This window comes from Anopheles coustani, chromosome 3, assembly GCF_943734705.1.
Source record: "Anopheles coustani chromosome 3, idAnoCousDA_361_x.2, whole genome shotgun sequence".
Lineage (NCBI taxonomy): Eukaryota > Metazoa > Arthropoda > Insecta > Diptera > Culicidae > Anopheles > Anopheles coustani.
The window spans coordinates 78,229,305-78,246,307 of NC_071288.1; the positions used below are offsets into that span (position 1 = coordinate 78,229,305).

Genomic DNA, 17,003 nt, shown 5'->3' on the forward strand with positions numbered 1-17,003 from the left:
AATCATGATCAACGTTAAGATGTTTCGTGCACAGAGCAGGACCGTAAAAAGTGACGCCTTTCATGTCGGTTCACCGGACGCAGTGTGTCTCCTTCCTGCTTCGTCGGCTGAACAACAGTAGCCTCATATTTTTCCCAGGAAACATTCAGTTTCTTTCTTTTTTTTTGTCCGGTCCTCATTTCTTGTGTCTTGTGCAAATTTTCTCGAACTCAAACGCGTCCCTGACCGAACGCGTCCCGGCCCAACGAAGCGAAAACTTTTTGCTTCCGATGTACTCTCCACACCACGGATACTACCTCCTAAGATGCCGTAAGGCAACACACCGAACTCGACGAGACATCATAAACGCCAGCGGAGGTAGGAAGAGACCTCGCGCAGAAAAAAAAGGCTCGCTTCTCGACCTCTCCATCACTATTTCTTTCCATTTGCCGACTTTGGAACTGGGTGGTCGCAAGGCAAAAAAGGAAAGAAAGTTTGTTAGCGAACATTTCTGCCACCTTCCCGACACCGGGAAGTGGCGTCTTCTCCCTGGTCCGGAACGAAAGTCGCCCAGGTCTCGGCATACCGGGACAATTTTTAAGGGAAAAACGTGAGAAAAAAAAACTGGAAAACGCCCAGTGGCCAATCAATTTTCGGCCAAACGCATTTTGGGATGGCAGGAGGAGATTTTGCGACAAAATTTTTAAATTGCCACCCAAAAGGTTGTTCCACCCCATCCCCCCAAAAGTCTGGTGGATCCGAGAATGAATGGGTCTGGTGGTCCAGTTCCAGTATCTGGCGTCGCGACGGTCCGACTTTCCCGGGCCTTTAACGAGTCTGTAACGAGCGCCGGCCGACGGTCGATAGTCATTACTTAAGTTTGGCGCACAAACCCTCCGTCTCACGATTCCTACCCTCCCTGTCCTCCGCTCCGTCTTCCTCCTCCAAAGCCGAACGACATGCCAATTAATTTCATTTCTTTGCGATACGGCCGGCTATCTCTTAGGGCGCGAAACGGCACTCGCCATATTTGGCAATCAATTGTCGCAGTGGCGTTTGGTACAATTTAGTCCATTTTATCGCTTCCCGGGGGGTTGGGCCAATGCTTCTCTTCCGGCGCGATTTCTGCTGCGGCGGGATATAATGAACCTTCGAAAATAGCTTCACATAGCTTGGCATGGATGAATTTCGCGGATGAGCTCATTCCCATTCCACGGCAGGGCAAGGGGAAGAACTAAGGAGCGATATTATTGGTACCGAAGGACCTCTACCGTGTCGAGTTTAAGTTTATGAAATTCTTTACAAAATGATTACCCTCGTCGTTTCGGAATCCTAAGGGAAGAGAAAGACACATCAAATGGGCGAAGGATATTAAGCCATGTACAGGAGTGCACTGGAATGAATTGCCCGTCCGTTCGGAAACGGATAAGGAACTACAAATAAAACAAAACTCAAGAAAGAATACACCATTCCGTGGTCTTTGATGAGCCAAAGAATCGAGGTTCCGGTGCGAGAAGAATCCAACGGACGATCTACCATCACATTTTCGCTCGATTTGGCACGAAAGAATTCACTTGCGTTCTCTATCGCCTTGCCTACGGTCTCTCAAGCGTGTCCCCTCAAAAGGACTTTGAGGAATCGAGAAAAAAGTCCTACCTTCGCCTAACCTCGAGAAAGTCCTCAGCAAGGAAGCAGTGATTCAAAACCAGGTGTGTGTGTGTGTGTGTATCTGTGAGAGTGTTGCACAATTGCAGCTGGCCTGCGCCAGGATTTTTCCGACATCGATATAGGTCGGCTTTTCTCTGAAAAGCCCACTTTCGTGCGAAGCGTACTGATTGATTCCGGAATTCCTGCAAAGCCTCGACAAATCGTTTATTTATTTTTTTTTTGTTTTTCCCATTTCTTTAGAGTTGTTCTTGTCAGGATGACAGTTTGGAAAAAAACAGATACCCTCCAACTTTGCCCACCGCGAACAGGGACTCAATTGGAACGGTATTGGAAAAGCTTTCGATTCAATTATGGGGTGAAATGGTGTACGATTTTATTTTTGTTGCCCCTCCCTTCCCCATCCCTCTCCCTATTTACCACTGTTCAATTTAACTGTATTTCATTTTTTCCACGCTCGAAACTTGCCCGACCCTTTCCGATTCGCCCGCCTCCCCCGGGGGAGACGGAACGGTCACACAATCGAAGCAATTTGGAAATCCGAATCAAAGGGGATCGAAATGTGTCCGGCTAGCGTTGAATGAAATACGTTTTTCATCAGTTTAGTTTTCATTCTTTGCTGGTGTGCTCTCGGTCATCATCATTTCATTTTAATCCCCCTCTCCCACTCCATCCGCCTCCCGGAGGGCGGAAAGTCAATTGGAAAATGATGAAAAATTGGAACCCGCCCCGGAGAAATTGGAGTGGAAGTTCCTGGAAGAAACAAAACTCAATTCAAAAATGACAACATCATAGACACACGCACACACACAGCACAATGATGTAGCGTGAAGGATTGTAAGGGTTTTTTAAATGAATAAGGAATCGGGAGGAAATCGTTTAAAATATGAGACCGGGACGATAGACCGCGGGCAAAGGAGGAGGAAGTCCAGCGCTATTCCCTCATCATAACAAACAAATTATGAGTAATTTATGGAAGTAATGACGGGAGGGCTATGAAGAAAAAGGACTGTGTTCTATCGGAATCGTGACGAAATAGGAACAAAAAGGCACACCATCATCCTAACTGATGGCGCTTTTGGCCACATGCCGAGAAGTGAGGTGCCCAACATCGCGTCGTGTGCAGAGAGGATGTGACGTTGATAAACGGGCGCCACTTGGTGCGACGGGTTCTGCTGCAATGGCCACTTCTTTTTCTTCCTTCTAATGTGTGTTCCGCTTTCCACCGATTTTCAATGGCTTCACAACTAATGAATAAAGTTAATGGACTTTAGCTTTTTTGTTTTGTTTTCGGGGTGTGTGTTATTTTGCTTCACCTCTCTATTCCTTTTCCTAACCACCCGCCATTAGCTTTTACGGTGCAAGGAAGTGGCTTGAAACAAAACAAAAACAACACAAAAAACCCTTACCATCCGTAACAAAGTCGATGCAGTTGCCGTTTTTTTAAACAAATGGTTCGGTGCTTGTTTGCACGGTTCCACAACGCAACGATCCGGGCCCCGGAGCGGGTCAATAGTTATTTCGAGTAGTTTGATTTCGATCAGCTCATTTCCGAATCGGTTACGGTAAAACAGGCTGGAATCGGACGGAACGAAACGAAAAACAGTCGAAACTATTTTGAAACTTCTACCAGAAACAAATTTGGGTGAGGAAACAAAGTAAAAAAACGGAGCGTTCAAAACAAATGCTGGTTCCCCGGTGTACGGCAGTTCCCCCGCTTGAGGTAGGTTAGGGTGGCCACGATGATTAATGACCTACTTCCGTTGGAGTTACGTGGTTCACCGTTCGATATCGGACCGCCTGCTAATGGGACTCCCCGTCGAGGGTCCGTCGCCACCAACCCGGAGTTCTACCTCCTCCTCTGACCATCTTCGGTGTCGTGCAGACTTTGGTTCTAATTGTTGTTGTTCCCCGGCACGTCAGAGTGCAAAAGGGAACAAGAGGAGAAAAGGGACAAATGGCGACGGGAAAAAAGAAAACCGTAAAATGTCCCATAATGCGCTGCGCAGTGGTTTAGTGCACGCGTGCAGTTTCAAAAACAAAAAGGTCTTTGGTAGGGACAGTTGGAAATAAAAATGGACACACACACACAGCTAAAGGTGACGGTCCAACGACCAGCTGATTGAATCGAACGGACATATGTCGAACGATAACGAATTACGACAGAAGGTCAAGGGTGAGCTGGAAAGTCGGCGACGACAGCTCGCAACGGAGGGGGTTTATAAAGCCTACTCAAGCAACACCCTTCCGACTCTAGGTTCCGGGGCCCTTTCGTTGAGTCTATTTTGATGTTTAGGAAAATTAGTTTCTAATAGCTCGAAGCAACTCACAGCCACAGGTTGCGTAACGCCTCCGGTTGCCATAGTCACGGGTTGGCCACGGTGACCTTTACACTCGTTTTTAATCTCACTGATAGCACGTCCGAGTCCGAGGTGGCGATAGAGCGTTCGTTACCCGAGCAATTAACCGATCTTCTCGAACCGATCAACCCACCGATTTGGAATTGGTATTCTAGCGAGAAACCAACTGAAATCTGCTGCACTTAAACGGACCAACCGAGAAGGAAAACCAAACTCGGTAGTATAAGCCCCGCTCGGATGGAGTTGGCTCCGACCCCGGGGCGGCTAGAGACAACATCCATTTCCATCCATTAGACACGCATAAAATTTTATTATATTTTATTCCATCCTGGCCACAAACGTAAGCACGGAGGGTGCACAAGCTTACCGATCACCTTGTCATCTTAGTGGCATTTACTGACACACACTGGGAAAAAAAGGTTGGGACAAGTGGAGAAAAGGGTGACTACAAAAGAGGCGACCCAGAAGCTTAACAAAAAGGCAATAATAATATCGAGAGAGAAAAAAACCCATAGATAGAAACCTTGAAGATGGGTAAAGAACACAAGAAACAGTAATCCAAATAGAGCGGAATCCATTAGTTCCAATTACCATTCGACGGCCAGGACCATGAAAAGGATTCTACGGGTCGGTTCCGCTCATCCCCCGAAAACACTACCCTACCTCCGCTTGCTGGTGATATCACGGAAATGGTTCGAGAGATAAAAGGATTAGAGAAGGTACGAGACGAGCGTGGCTTTCTATCGAAAAACGTAGAAAAGAAAATCTTCAAATAAAATAACCAAAAACCTAACGCTCGAAGAAAGGCACACACGGACAATTTTCATGTGACCCGTTCACAGCAGACACGTATTATTCGATTGTCTTTGAGCCTACGGTTTGATGGGCTCATCTTTTTTTCATCTCGGCCCTGCCCGCCCCAGAAGATGCTGGTAATAATGACTGATGGAGCTGGTAACGACCTTCTGCGGCGTGTTCACCGAAAAACAGCCCGGACGTGTTACTCTCGATGAGTCATTCGAGACCCCGGCAACGGATCTCCAAGGAAGCATATCTCCCGCTTGCAGGAAGTCACATTTATTGTTGCCTTCTGCTACTAATGGCGTCCTGGGCATCACGGCAAGGATACTTAGGAGATGGTGCAAATAAAATCAGCAGCGCGTTCTTGCGTATTTGCTCCGGGTACCGGGGCACACACACAGTCACACGCCGAGGCACGGCCACGAGCTGACCTAGATCAATCTTCATTTGCGAACGTTCGCTGATGCCCCCCGCCATACGGGGGTCAGATCGGACACTGCTCGATAACCTCCGCCACTGGGAAACGACAACGACTCGTACGCTACGCAACACACAAGCACGCAGGCACCGCACGCGGTTCTGAGCCGATTCGTTTCGTGTCGAATGCACAATAGGAATTTCTCCGGGCAGCTGCCGGCAAGAAAGTATCGAATACGGTTTGAATTGTGAAAGATATTGAGGAAATATTGTTGTGGGTTTCAGATTTTATAAACTATGCAACGAACTAAATATTCATATGACCATTTTGTTAATATGTTGTTCAATGATAAGAGGTCTAATGATACGTGTTTAGTCCAATGATGATAAGACAATACCAATGATACAGCAACTCCACACCCCGGAGTAAACATCAACCGCTAAGAAGAAGAAAGACCCATTAGAACATCACGCTCAATCATCTGTATTAAAGATAGAACATTAAGCAATACGACATGGCCGTTCTTTTTGATATAAACAAATAAAAAATGTTAAGATTTCAACCTCCACTTTTTCATATTAACGCACATCTATCTATATAAATTGGATTGTTAAAACTTTAACTGACTTATAGCACAACACGTTTACAAAGAAGAGCCCCGATGCTTTTCTGTTCCCACATAAACTTTTCTGTATTAGTCATTTCGAATATTTGTTGGTGAAATATGTTATATATCGAGCAATTGAAAATAATAACACTATTTAAATGACAGTCGTTTCCGCTGATGAAATGCCAATATTAACAGACGTGTAAAAAAATTGTGTTTCAAAACTTTCAACATCCTTAAAGGGTCCTTAGCAGCTGTACTGATGAACTCAAGTCCTGGAACTGCGTGGAATCTTAGATTACAAATGTTATTAATACTTTTAAAATTTAAAAAATCCCATCATAATCCTAGCGTGCGAAAGACAGAACCATACACCGTGGTGCGAGGTAATTGACACATTCGATTAGTATTTATGGCGCGCGTGCGATGCGTGTTTTAACGTGACGCTGTTCTAACTTGAACCTTTCCACCTAGCAACGTACCGGTGTTGTGTACGTACGTGTGCGAAATGACTGACCACCGGTGGCCACCAGACCGGCTGATGTGATGCTGTATGCGAGATCGAACCACGCGGTCGACGATCGCGACGAATCGAACGAACCGCGCGCGGTTCCTCACCGGGGGTCGAAACAAAGCAAGGCGAACCGGACTCGATTTAGTTAAATTATCGAAGGGAAACCAACCGTTCGTACGGTTTACTTCCTCGCGTGCTCTCTCCCTCTCTCCCAATCATTGCTACCGTTAGTTCGGACTCCGGAGGCCCCGCTGGGCCGTTATCGAATGACGGACGTAAATGGTGCATAAAAACATCGACGTGATCGAATCGAGAGCCAAGGTTAGCGCGCACTTCTACCGTGGCGAAACCGATGCCAACCGGTTGGTTAACCTTTTTATTCCGGAGGGCAGGACCACTGTATTGCGTCCGGTGTCCGCGGGATACATCGGCGTGCGTGGGGAATTGGCGGATCTGATGAAGTTGTCTTCTCGCGCACGCGGAAGTCATCCGGACGGAATACGGAATGAATGGCAACGCTTTAACTCTCCAACGCGAAACCGAGCCGCCTTCGAAGCGTGAATTGCACCGAAACGTGGTCGCGGGAATGGGCTCCCCCGGACGGTTCGTCCTTCCCCAAAAAACCACGCTTGATCGATTCACTCCCGTTCTCCCGTCCCTCACCGTGCCTAGTAGCACGCATGATTGCGCCTTGTTGTGTCGTCCAGCAACCAAACACGTCCTCACATACACGCACACATACACACACTAACAGAACACGATACCGACGTCCTCCCCGTTAGGTATGCGCTGGGAATGCATAATTGAGCAACCGGGCCAGCCAGGCCACCCGGCTTCCTTCCTGCTCAAGTGGTGTTGTGGTTATTCCGCATCGCCAAAAGGCGCGTTCCCTGCGTTAACCTTGTTCGGCGAGCATCGGGAAACAAATATATCGATGGATATTTATGGATCTTCCAGGGCCACGTTTGAGCCAGACACGTTGTTGGACCGACTGACAGGTGGATGCTGGTGGGAGGCCTTGTTGTGTGTCTAGCGGGCATTTGCGATTGCTCCTCTCTCCCACACACACCTACACCCGCACTCACGCGGACCACACGCTGCGGTTTGATCCTTTTTGGAGCAGAAAATATATGTATGCAATACCTTCCTCCAACTACCCGGCTCTACAGCTTCCAGCCCCAAAATATCGACGAAAAATCAGGACCGGAAAACGTTGCCGCTATCTCGGCGTAGGCAACAAAAGATAGAGCGACGAACAAAAACAAAACACCAAACAGAAAAGCAATCGGTAAAACACACGGGATCCTTCGAAATCAACCGACTGGATGGATGAATGTTTGTATGTGTGTGTGTGTGTATTTTTGCGGCATTTTGCCTCTTTCATTTTTTTTCCTGAACGGTTTGCTAACTCCGTTCTGCTTCCCGGAGCGCATAGATTGGAAAGAGTTTATCTTAAATTAATGCCAATCAGTCAGCGTGGGTGTTTTTGGGGTTTTTTTTGCTAGCTTTATTTTCTTGTTTTTGTTTTTAACAACATTTATGGTTTTTATTTCTATTTCGATTTATTTTTTTCCCTCACACAAACATTCCGCACCTAGACACACACAAGCACACATATTACGTGCAAAAACTTGTGGTACGAAATGAATTCCTGTTTTCCGAATAAGTTAAGTTTGTTTCGCTTTTCAAGTACTCGCCGGCTGTGTCGCCGTCAACTTTCCCATCGGGTAGTTTTCCGCATCCAACAGCTTCCTTCCCGTGCACGTGGGTAAATTTTGATAAGCCACTCGCCGGGGCACGTGGAAAGCACCCGAGGCGTAGAACAACTTTCCAGCTCCCCCTTCAGTCCTCAGTGGGTAAAGCTGGCGGAGCTAGCTGACTGTTTTGCCGGGGCAGAACTGTTTGTTAGTTTGGGACTTTATCGTAAACCCCGAACGAGATCTCGGTCCGTTCTAGCTCCGGATCCCAACGTAAAGGAACGGCAAGGAGCACATTTTAAGAACCCAGTCCACCAACGCGCGATAGGCGAAAAACTTCATTTTCTTATCATTCATTTGTTTTGTTTCCACCCAACCCCCCCAGTCCGACATCGGCGTACCCTTTGCCACGTTTTCCGTCTCCGGCGTAATGCTATTCCAATCAACATTCCCGGGTGAAAGCTGGTGTGGGGAGTCATGCTGCCCTAGCGCCTCACCATTCCTACATGCCAAGGGAAAGACACCCGGAAACGATACAGATGTGAACGGCGGTACACGCAGCAACATATGGCAAAATTGTGCAATTTGCTTCGAGACTCCTGGGAAACGAGACATAATCAAAATAACATCCATTCCGTACGTACCTTTCCACCTAGGGTACGGGCCTGGCCCAAGACAAGAGACGCCCAGTCTGTAGGATCCAACAGGACCGACCGGTGGGTTGTCTCCCGGATAAGATTCTTAAACTTTTGCCCGTCCCCGACGCGATGCACAATCGTTTCCATCGCAAGTTCTCGAGAAAGACACCACGAAGGGACGAATGGGAGAAAATTCGCCCCATCAGTTCGTCGTCCGTTCTGTCGTGGTGGTGGAGGAGAAGTTGTTCAATTCAATACTTCCACGACAAGTGTCACAAAAGGAGGATCCACAGGATACGGTGGCTTTATACGCTTCCGAGAGGCGAAAGTTTCCGGTTGTGCCGCGATATGGCACCCGATGATTGGCCGTTCGGGGTGCAATAGTTTCGGTCGTTCCATATGGGGAAACTTTTCGACATTGAGGTTTTGTTCCTTCCCCGAATTAATGCTTCCGATTATTGCTATCCTTTGCTCGTGTTGTAAGGTGTTTGTTCTCAACCCATAGATCTTGGGTTGAAGACTCTTTAAACATTTCTTAAATCCTTTAAAAGCTAAAACCAAAAACAGGTCAACAGGTAATTGAGAAATTATATAATTGAACCCCTTTGTAAATATTACAACCACTTACCATTTCGTTGCCACTGGCGAAACTTGTGGTACAGGAAACACGAACACATGCAGAAGATCGACGAGAGAATCATCAGCGTCAGCACGATGCCGACCCACACGTCCCCGATGAACCGCTCGTACGTCGGATCGAGCATCTGATCCGAGCCACCCATGCCGCCATCGCGGCCCCGGTTCGCAAACGACTGCAGGCTGTTCAGGAGGCTGTAGTCGCTGCTTCCGTTGCTGTAGTCGATGCCACCGAACAGGCTGGAAGACGCCGACGAGCCACCGAATCCGCCGAATCCACCATCGACGGCCGCAGCCGCTGCCGCACCTGCCATCCCGAGGGCTCCACTGCCGATCCGGGCGGCACCGGCACCCATACTCTGCTGCTGTTGCTGCTGCTGGTGCAGGTTCTGCCAGAACAGTGTGTAGTTGTTGCCGCGGATCAGCTTGTCAAAGTCCAGATTCGTCGGTATTTCGAAGGTTATCTTGGACTCAAAGTTTTCGATCATTTTCGCACTTTTTGAAGACTTTCAAACAAAAAAGCAGGAAAAACCGCACAAACCACCAGACCAAAGCAGCCACTGGAATCCAAGGGCCAGTACACTCGTCTCCCTGCGGATCCTTTTATGTTTCGATCAAACGACCACTGCGAACGTGTTGGTTGATGAAAGTAACGATAGTGCGCTCGGTTTCGCGCAAAAAACGAATACACCAACAACCTCGCCTGCGTTAATCTTTGACCTCTCTTATCGGCACCCGGTTTTACCACAGACACGAAGATACTTTCAAAACACTTTTATCTTCTTTATCGGCGCTAAAGGTATTTTTTTATATTTTTTCTTCTTTCACGCACAAACTCTACCGGTATTCAGCTTTGAACGTGTCGTCCTTCCTTCGAGAGGACACTTTGTTCCACAAACAAACACAAATAAAAGGACTGCCACCGAATCTGGTGTACGTGCAATGGAATGTGCAATCACAGCTTCTCCCCACGAGAACACTTTCTTCACCCAGAAACTTTACGCACCGGGAAAATCATGCACACTGCGCTGTCGTATCCCTTCTCTTTGGTCGAAGGATGCTGTTTTGGCGCGAAACTTTGAATAAACAATCACGTCGTCCCGGTAGTCGTCGATTTTTCGTATTTTACGCTCGCGCTCTCTTTCTCACACACCCGTTCGCTCTTCGGCGCGATGTTGAGCAGCGACGCAAACGCGTACTTCGTTCGAGAAATGGAAAATCTTTCACCTCCAGGCAGCGGAAAAGCATCCGCACGGTCGCACGCTTGCGATTGTACTAAAAGCCTGTGCCGTCGCAAGCGCAAGCGGTGATGCCGTTCTCGACGCGAACGTTTCCGCACCGTACACACGCACACTGCCGCACTGATCAGCTGTTGCCGGTAGCAACGTACACGACGACCGAAATAGGGGAGAGTATTCAAATATGTACCATGAGTTTAAAAGGCCCTATACGGAATTTAACAAAATTGTGCAATACATTTGGACACGATTTAAAATTTCTTTTTCCTTTCAATTAACAATTTTTCATATCCTAAGTAGTTTTTTCATTTGAGTTTAATTCAGGTTTAGTCGATTCTGTTTGATTTCTTTTTATTGGTACAAATTAAGGCTGACTACTTATGACGTTAAAGCAGAAGTTTTGCTGTTTTCTTGTTTAAAAAAAGGATTAAAGTTAATTAACAAACATAATAAAGCAATATTATAACAGAAAAAATATTTTTTTTTAATAATTTTCAACTTTTTTACATTTTTACTCACCTTTCTCTTACTAGTCCAAAAATGTTGCTGTTAATTTAATACACTTTACCAGAAATATTTCCTTCATTAAATTAATTTGGAAAAAATAGATTTGATACCTCATTGCCTTTACTAATTATCAATCCTCTTAATAAAAGCGTGAAATCCATTTTTTCTGTTTGTTCTACCACTGGACATGTCGGGGGTCTTTTCTTGTGCCGATGTGCTTTCCCAGCTTCACCCGGGCCAGTGAAAGGCCAAAAGTGCTAACGAACGAATCATCCATCCAGCATCATCATCAACACGTCGGCGTTATCGTCATTTTTCGCACCATCAAACGGGCAGAGCTCGTGGCCCATGGCAGGAGGATGTGTTTGCCGTGAAATGAGTAATTCCTATCGCGGATACCGTGGTCTGAGAAGTAGAAACGGAAGAACGCGGGGAAACAAAAAACGTACCGAAAAGCCTAAAGCGACGGCTAGACACAGCGGTATTCGCACGAATATTCCCGCCGTCCAGCGGGAATCCCGCTGGACGACGGGAAACTCCATATGAAAAAAACGGATTTCGTTCCCGCTATGTTTAAAAAACGCGAAACTACGACCCGGCGGGAACGGACGCATTTGCTTAATTGAAACGTTTCATGAAAAGTTTCATTCGCTTGCTACAACAACGTCGGTATGGGCAACGTATATGGATGCGGCCGATGTTGTTGGAGAGAAACCAAAATGCGAGTAGTCTTCGACGCAAAATTTTGGAGGAGGAACTCAACAACACCATTCATAAACTTTATATTTGATAATGACTCACAATTCCACTTTTACCTGCCGCCAATTTAGATCACGTAAACAAACTAAAACGTAAACAAAGCTTCACTTTGACAGATCGGACGAATAAGCTCGTTCCCGCTGGATATTTTGTCGAATCTGGGCTACTTTTTCCCGTTCCCGCCACCGGGAATTCCAGGCAAGTTTAAACAGCGGTTAACGTAGAAAAATGGGAAAAAGCATCCGTGACGAATGGACGGAATGGCCAGGCGTGCATGTTGATGTAATTACACACGCAGGTGATTCTGATAAATCGAGCTATTTCCACCGGAATGAATGTCACCGTGGTGGCGCGGTCAATTCTTCAGGTTGCCGTATTTTGTTGCCCTACCGGGAGTGCTTTACTTTGCCTTGCCAATCGTTTACCCTGGTCGAATGGGGAGGATGTAAGTTTTCCTTGCGTGTCGTACCGCTCTAGGACATTCCTGTTTAAGAAAGTTCGCCTAAAGGATATAAACAACCGAAGTGGAATGTGGTCTGAATTTCACCACTTGTCACCACTCGCATGAGAATATTACCAACTTATGATAATGGTTACGCAATCTAAATTGCTCCTGACCCACCGGAAGCCTATTTCAGTGGCAAGTGATTCACGTGTGTACTTTTTCCTCCATCGTAAATACTGCCAACCATGTGAAGTGAATAACTCAGGCGCGATAGACCTACCCACCGGTTATTCATCTTGGCTGTAAGTGCTGTTATAACATCAGATAAGGATAACCGAGATAATATCCAGACTATCCCTGTGCATGTGTGTTTGTTTGTGTGTGTGTGTGGCCTTGTACGTTGATCTCGTTAAGATGAATCACAAAGAGCGAACCACCACCGTTGGTTGGCCTCCTTGACTCTAGGAACGCACCGTCAACCCCCTAGACGGTGTCTATAGCAGCTTATCTCTTTTGGAGCCTTGGGGTGATTGCTTCGCCTGTAGACACTCACCGGTTCTTGTTCTTATCGTCTCACCCAGGCCGAAGCGGATGTCCAGAGCACCAATCAAGTGTTACCGGTCGCGTCACAAAGCCAGCTCCGAACGCGATTCACACGCGAGGACAGCTACCTTACCTTGTTGTGTAGGTCGAGGTGTGTTTGCCTTAAATCCGTCTCACGGGGCTAACGATACAGAATCCGTCAACTTGACTCTGGCGTCGTACGCACCCGCCCGGTCGGCAGTTAGCCACCCCGAAATTGGCGTGTTTCATCATCATCATCGCCATTATCGTCATCGTCCGATCGTACTGTCATGTCGTACGCCGTGTTCTCCCATCCTCTCCAAGAAGGTCACGTTAAAATGGCATGCCCTATGGCCACTATGGGCCATGGCGTGGAGAAAAGTACCCCTTTGGCCATTTTAGCTTCAACTATTCTTTTCTTTAAAAAAAGGTCCTTTGGAAATAGAAACGACAAACAATCGGCTGCATGCGGTTTCAATGTTTGAGGCAACTGAATGTTTGTTTGACTATAACCACCACATCGAATGGGGAAAACTCTCTGTGCGGTGGTTGATATTGTGACCTCCCAACAATACACACCCACACACACACACACACACCGCCCGAGGGAAAACCTAACCTTACTTATGCAAACATTTTTTCCGGCGCTTGATCGTCAATTTGGTTTAGTTGCTTTTCTACTTTTCCGTCCCCAACCGGTTTCATTCGGCAGCATGGCATTGTGAACATGCCGGAAAAAGGGCTCCCAACAGCCAGGGCGGACGGCATCGTCTCGTGTATAGTGTGCGATAAAACAAGTGTTTATCGTGTGCCACCGGTATGATTTTTACTGGATGCATTTATTGCTCCATCATCATCACTTTCGTCGGGCCTTTGGCACATTAAGGGTGTGTGTGTTTCGGTTCATTCTTCGGCCGGCCGGTTAAAACGAGCCACCGGCCACGAATGGTCTCTGGTTCCGTTATTGGCCTCCACTGGGGGCAATATATAGGCACCATGCGTCAACGTCGACATCCCGTTTGGAGAAGGACGTCCGGGGCAATGGATAGGCGGGCGGACAATCTTTTCACCATGGTGATAATTGAGAGCGAATTACATGTTCCAGCCTGATGAGTCTGTAAAACGGGTCGCCAAGGGGGAGCGTGAGGACAATGGTGGTAAAATAAACGAAACACGAACGGCAGAACAAATTAACAAACACAGGAATCGTCGCAGTGGGAAAAAGAAAATAACAAAACAGTATAACCGGGGACGAAATAAACCGCCATTCCGAATAATGGCTACCGAGCCGGAAATAAAATTCCGAATCGCAGAACAAAACGATAACAAAATGTGCGTCATGCCATGTGGTGCGCTAACGGTTGCATTCCAGCCGAAAATGGTGGGCCATAAAAAAGGGAGACAATACCGCGGTAAAGTATCGTAAGTCTGCCCTGGTTACGTTCGCCATGACACGACGGTTCGACATGTTTGACACATATTTTCCGCGGGTGGAAACTTTAAAAAAATGGTCACACACACAAATATTTTACGATGTAATTCCGAAACAAACAAACCGATCCCGATTTAACGTTTCGTGTGAGAAATCCCCATGGGAAACCGGACACCGAAGGTTGTTGATGGTACGGACGGATCGCCATTACGCCCGTTTACATAAACATAATAACTTAACCCCCCGTTTGGAAGGGTCATTTTCCGAATGGAAATGCGTCCCATCGATCGAAAATTGACCGTAAATTCGTTAATTTGAAGGGGCGCGAGCGCGCGTGTCTTATCGCATTTCAATTGCACCAAACAACCCGGGCTGTGGAACGAAAGTGCAGCGTTGGTGCATTTCGGTCGCTACACGCAAACGAACGTGCGCACGGTGGAGTCAATAATCGTTTGATCCGACCGATAACCTAACCTCACATGAACCACCACGGTGGACACGTGGCCCGAGCGTGGCGGGGGTGAAGATAAAAATACATGCCGATAAAGCCAGCTCACCAAACCCCTTCGCACAAAGGAGAGCTGTGGTGGTGGAGGAGGAAGATTATCAGTACTTATTTTTTTCAATTTTAATTTACCATTGCCACGAATGTCCGACTGTGACCTTTTATCAAATAACTGCTTATCGAAAGAAGACCGTGTACGTAACCACCGGCACGGAAATAACACCACAACAAAGTTCGCTGGATAAACCGTGGCGCAAAACAGATTGTAAGCATCCGCGTCCGGAAAAGAGCAGCAAAGTGAAAGCCAAATGATCAGGCGGGACCAGGCGGTCTGCAATCGGATTAAAAACACCCCGTCAAACGCGACGGCAGGCCGACTTAGAACGCGGATCCCACCGGGATTCCACAACGGTGGCAGCGTTCGGTCGAGGGGTGAACATTAGCTAATTGAATAATTTATTGCATTCGAATTGAATCTGAAACAAATAGATGCACACACGAAGCCGACGGGGGTAGTAGAAAAATTTACACAAAATCTATTTCCGTTCGAATCAGAAACATTCGGCACCCACTCCCGAGGTCCCGAGGGTTTGGCTCCGGAACAAATCATTCCTGGTCGTGGTCAGGAAAGTAGGAAAACTGTGGAAGTCCCTTTGCCGAAGGCATGACGAGGCACATCACAACAGTTTGTCGAGCATGGGGTGTTTAGAGTTTAGAATACTTCGCCGAAAACTTCCAAACTTCACGTGTTGAGGGTGCGTTTCGTCCCGCAAACTAGGTCCGGTGAACAAAAGCCAACTGTTTGCAATTTATGTTCCACTTTGTGAAATGTGCGTGCCTTTAATTTGATTTAATTTGCCGACAATGGGATCTCGGGTTCGAGGAAAATGCCCCGGGAAACCCGGGTTCGTCGGTTTGACAAACGAGCCCCGGAGCCCTATACCTGACCCGGGCCAATTGCCGGGATGAACTCGGCTCGGCACAGCACCCACACCACACACACACGTAGCCAGATGGGCTTTTGGGACACAGCGCACGTCTCCTTTCTGCTCTTTTGTTGGTTGCCGAGAGGCTCCTAAAGCTGTTCCGTGCGGATTGGACAATTAACATATGGCGTATGATTCAGCTGGGCTTCAACTGCAGCTAAATAGGACGATCGTGCTACCAGTAGACAGGACAAAGTGAGCAACAACAGCCCAGGCGAAGGATATGCCGGATAATTGCGACGATTTATCGAGAAGAAAAAGTGAACAGTGCCTTTTCTTTCTGTCGGGAACCTGAGGCCCAACAATGGGCTCGGAAACGCTAAGTGGTCGGCTGGTACAGCAAGCAGGTAGGGACGCTAGAAAACCGATGGGTTTACCAAACGGCCAACCAAACACTCCTGAATGATCCTGTTTCGGTGGCAAAGATAGGCTCTTTTGGTCGCATCATCGTTTTTTTTCCTTTTTGTGATGATCATATGGACTAAATGAGGACAGTTTCTTGCCACCGCTGGATTTATTTGGCAAAGGATTTTTAGCCGCAGTATGGCTCGGGACTGTAATGTGGTACAAGATTTCTTAATTCCAATTAGTGAGTATATAATCAGAAGATCCCATAAACCCAACCCTTAAAGCAACGTGCTGAAAACTGCTGAAAATATTAAACACATTTTTAATCGTTAAAAAATTTCCTTTATAAGCGGTTGGTGTCACAACATGTAAAATCTTAAACTAAGGTCCATGCTTCTTATTGTTAATGACAAAATAATTCTCCTAATAAGAAGGAAAATATATATCTGGTAGTAAAATAAAAGCAACGGAATTTAATTGTTGAATACCCCCTGTTCACAGATGTTTCAAACGCTAAAACTGTGTATGTAGTGCCAATAGTATTTATCATAACAAGAAAATAAACTGTTTCCCATTTGCAATCGTAAAAATATAATTATTAAAGAAGTATTTTTTACAGGTGACTTTATGTATCTTCATCCTAACGCACACCGCTTTTTATGTACATTTTTTCTTTAACATGTTGACTGCCATGGCTATCATTTTTGCTAGCCAGCTGTCAGTAGTTCTAAAAAGTCGTCCTAATAATAAATGAAAATGCAACATAACAATTATGGCAATATTAAAAACTAATTCTATGAAAATCTAAACCTTTGCTTAGCCTTCGAAAACCGTCGGTTTAATGAATGTTACAAACGAAATTTATAAAAGAGGAATTTCCTTAAAAAAAAGTGCGCTAAAAACG

General features: G+C 46.6%; 1 protein-coding gene across 1 annotated transcript in view; it reads right to left on the bottom strand.

Annotated features, from left to right (window-relative positions):
• LOC131261054 (protein commissureless 2 homolog) overlaps positions 1–10,572 on the bottom strand; it is a 59,360-nt gene extending 48,788 nt beyond the window's left edge. Inside the window, exon 1 of the mRNA XM_058262950.1 lies at positions 9,308–10,572. Within this exon, the coding sequence (XP_058118933.1) occupies positions 9,308–9,803 (496 nt within the window). The 5' untranslated portion in view covers positions 9,804–10,572. The remainder of the gene's footprint in view (positions 1–9,307) is intronic.
• Positions 10,573–17,003: the final 6,431 nt, after the last annotated feature.